The sequence below is a fragment of the Papaver somniferum genome, chromosome 11 (genome assembly GCF_003573695.1).
Source record: "Papaver somniferum cultivar HN1 chromosome 11, ASM357369v1, whole genome shotgun sequence".
Taxonomy (NCBI): Eukaryota; Viridiplantae; Streptophyta; class Magnoliopsida; order Ranunculales; family Papaveraceae; genus Papaver; species Papaver somniferum.
In genome coordinates, this window is record NC_039368.1 from 35264473 (window position 1) to 35268640 (window position 4168).

The window sequence follows — 4168 nt, forward strand, 5'->3', positions numbered from 1 at the left end:
TCCCAATAAGTTAATAAACAGAACCCAAACCTTTTAATGGCTAATTCATTTCACTCATTTCCAAAAAATCATCTATGGTGGTCAACAATAATGAATCATGCATATGGTGTAGATTCGATCAAAATCCTCATTACATTGAATCATATGTACAAGCATGAGAGTATCATAGTTCTTATGAATATAAATGTTGTGATGCATTTTGATAAAACCAGGATCAATATCACAAAAAACCAAGACTTGCAAACACACTTAAAAAACATTTGTTTTAGGGAAGACCAGCATATGAAACCATCCCATACTGGGTATAACAAATTTGATTAAGGCCCTTGCATTTTTTGTATATTTGTCCCATATTTGTTGCCGTCAGACAATATTTCTAGACCCTTTTCTTTCTTTTATGGATGGATATACCAATAGAGATGGACCAAATTAGTCCAGCTTCCCTCCACCACAGGATTTGGTAGGGATGGTCCACCTTTATGTTTTGAATTCAGTTGATGGCAGAGTTTTTGATTTTGTTGTCAGCATTAGATTTTGCAATGAACTTTGACACTGACCAAATACCTGTGCATCATGTCAGTATCATTAATTCAAACCTTGGAAATTTGCTCCATTTTCACAAGTTATCCTTCCTCCAGCTGGTTCAATTTTCTTGTATAAGTAAAACCTTATCATTGCTATACAGATGCGTTCAATTTCGAAAAACTTCAACTAAGGGAAAATATTAAACCAGGATTTTGATGGAGTTATCTTACTTCTTCATGTCCATTCTTTCTCTTTATCTTCCTTTTCTCTGTTTAACACTGTTTCCAGGAAAATCATTAGGTGTTATTGCACCAGCTTTATACCTTTTTGGTGCCTCTTCTTTAGACGTTGGAAACAATAATTTCCTGCAAACACGAGCTAAAGCAAATTTCTACCCGTATGGGATTGATTTTCCAGGCGGATCAACTGGCAGATATACAAATGGTGCAACCTCCGGAGATTTCATAGGTATGAAAATAAAAGGCCTTTTGCCACTAACTATATGCAGTATAGGTTTCTACTAATGCACACAAATATCGGACGTTCTTTGCCTTATGAACATTTTTTTCTCTATCATGAAGCAACATTTCTCGGCTTACCTTATCCACCATCATACTTGAGTCTGTCAGAGAAACAGAGGCAAACCATCACAACTGGTATAAACTATGCATCGAGTGCTGCTGGAATTCTTCCGGAATCAGGATCTCCACTGGTATAATATCCATCAAGCTATCGAATGTTGTATGCAAGAAGTAACGAATACTGCTCTAACTAGGAGGAGTTGAGTCACTGACTCTTCTGTTTGCTTGCTTGCTTGTACATAGGGAGACGTCTTTTCTCTAGATGAGCAGATCAATTACTTTGACAGCACAGTGAGAAATGACCTGCCAAAGATTTTCAGATGCCCGAGAGTCTTATCACATTATTTGTCTAGGTATGTCTTTGTTATTGCAATTGGTTCCAATGACTATCTCAACAACTACTTACAACCGCAGTTCTATAACAGAAGCAAAACTTCACCTCAACAATTTGTTAAACTCTTATTAGACACTCTTGGACAGCAATAGACAGTATGTATTTAGATCAATTCTTTTGTAGTCAAGTTAGCGTTTGATTATTTGGTGATTATTTATGGGGATCTTTCCTTGCCTACGTGACTTTGCAGACGATTTACAATTCAGGAGGAAGAAAATTTGTAGTTTACGGTATTGGTGCTTTGGGGAGCTTGCCAGTTATACTGGCCAATGTTAATCCGAAGACAACAACTCCATGTGCAGAAAATGTAAATAACTTGATTAACATTTTCAAAAATGGACTTGCAGTCAAGTTGCAACAACTTACTTCTAGCTTAAAAGGCTCTACTTTCGTCCACGCTGATATTTACACGAATAGCTATGCTCAGTTCCAAGATCCTGTTAAATATGGTAAAGAGGATTGTGGTTGATATCAGTTTAACTCCATTGATCAATTTCACTAGCATATATGTGCATAAGCTATCCATGGTTGCTGACCATTCTCTTTGTTGGGTGATTAACACCAAATCCCCTGCTATCATCAGGATCCCTAAATCCGACACAACATATGCAGCATGCTACATGAGTTTATGTTCTTCTTTTTCATATTATAAATATCTTTTGTTTTTCTTCATGTAGGATTTTTCGAGGGAAGAACTGCTATTACAGCCTTTGGAACATGCCTACCTGGACAAGAACCCTGCATTGACAGAAACAATCATCTATACTATTACGGAGTTCATCCGGTTCAACGTGTAAATTACCAATTTGCAAGGAATTGCTTTAGTGGTTCAACTGTGTGCACCCCAATCAACATTCGACAATTAGCTTTAAATCTATGATGATAAAGCACTCGGATACTTTACCTAATGGTTACAGACTTGCTGCTTCCACGGAAACTATGATGTAATATGTTTTTGTTTGTGCTAATTGTTTACCTCTCTAAAAGCACAGTTGTGCGCATGAATAAACAAATGTTTCAATCCTTGGAAACATATACCATTTTACAACATCAATCAATCTTACAAATTCTGAAATTCAACAATTCATTTCAAAAGCAAACAACAAAGTTAAAGCATTTGGATGAATAAGATATAGAGCTGAGTTATGGGTTTCTTCATTGTTAGACAATAGAACCACCATTGACTCGTATAACTTGTCCATTAATCCATTCTCCAGAATCACTTGCAACAAAACCAACAACAGGTGCAACATCTTTTGTCTCACCGAGTCGATTCATTGGGCTCATATCAGCAAATCATTTAATCGTTTCTTCTGTTTTCCCAGCATAAAACAACTCTGTAGCAATCGTCCCCGGTGCAATACAATTTGCAGTAATTCCAGTTCCTTTCAATTCTTTAGCCAAAATCTTTACCATTGTTTCCACAGCCGCTTTTGATGCAGCGTAAGCTGCATACCCAGGAGTTAACCCAGGCAACCAAAGATGTCGAAATCGATATTATACGCCCACCACCACCTCGTGTCAACCGATTTGCTGCCTCTTTACAACAAAGAAATGCACCTTTAGTATTAACACTAAATGTCGAATCCCAATCCTCAACTGACGTAATAGCTAGAGATGGATATTTTGAGTCTAAAATTCCTGCACAATTTACAAGGATGTGAATTGTGGAACCAAAAACTTGTTCAGTTTGATCAAATAAGGATTTAACTTGATCTGGGTCTGAAACGTTGGCTCGAATTGCGACTGCTTTAGGATGAGACGATGATGATGATGAAGAACTATTAGTATTATTCAGTTCTTCAGCTAAGAGATCTGCTTGGGTGGAATTAGAGGATGAATAGTTGATAACGAGTTTAGCCCCTTGTGAAGCCAGATGTATTGCTATAGTACTAACACATGCAAATATATAAGAAGATCAACACATATTAAGTACATGCAATGAAGAATATGGTGATGTCGCTGAACTTTTCTTTCATGAGGCCTGTTTGGTAAAACTTCAGTACCAACGAGTCCTACGAAAAAAGAGAGAAAACATTTATCGCAGGACACCTTGTTTGACCGCAATAGCTGACGTAATTGAGTTCGTCATACTTCGTTTGAGGATCTATCGTGTAGTTGAGTTGTCACTTGTCTAAGTGCAACCGTTGGTAATACCAGCCTCCAGGGACTCCAATCTGGTGAAGTCAGGGAAGCCGGTTCGTACCGACTACGAGAATTGGTCACCAACTCCAGCACTTTCTTTCTCTGCTTCTGTTCCTTTTGGGATTTTTCAATGCCGAACAAAGATTCATTAAAAAACAAGAGGGAAATGAGGAATTTCGATAGGTAGGACTTGGACTCCGACATATTTTGATAGGATGAAGGGGCCTTCTTGATAGAGAAATCGCTCCTTTTTTTAGTAGGGAATATTTTTATTTTTATTTTATTTTTTTCTCTGGTAAAGAACTTTGGTGTTAGCGAGTTTTGAACTGAGGTCACTGGTATCATCACCCAGTGACTTTACCACCGTACTAGAGTGGCAACGGTAATTGGGAAAATAATTGTTCGGTCCCTTTTTAGGTGGTCCCAAGTTTATTTGGTTTTTTGAAAAAACACGTTTTCTGCTTGGTCCATAATTATTTAAAAATATCAAATGGACAAAAACACCCTTCCATACTATTTCAGC

General features: G+C 37.4%; 1 protein-coding gene and 1 pseudogene across 2 annotated transcripts; one reads left to right on the forward strand and one right to left on the reverse strand.

Moving 5' to 3' along the window:
- Positions 1-705: 705 nt before the first annotated feature.
- Positions 706-2420, forward strand: LOC113321364 (GDSL esterase/lipase At2g03980-like). 2 transcript variants are annotated; one of them, XM_026569269.1, is made up of 5 exons: positions 706-993; positions 1107-1237; positions 1350-1459; positions 1691-1949; positions 2178-2420. In XM_026569269.1, exons 1-4 carry the CDS (start codon positions 741-743, stop codon positions 1722-1724), a joined length of 528 nt encoding a protein of 175 aa, XP_026425054.1. In that variant the 5' UTR covers positions 706-740; the 3' UTR covers positions 1725-1949; positions 2178-2420. The 2 variants fall into 2 exon arrangements, with proteins under 2 accessions (XP_026425054.1, XP_026425055.1); XM_026569270.1 differs by having other exon boundaries at positions 1691-1807.
- An 81-nt stretch (positions 2421-2501) lies between these two features.
- LOC113324303 lies at positions 2502-3418 on the reverse strand (annotated as a pseudogene).
- Between the last annotated feature and the right edge of the window lie 750 nt (positions 3419-4168).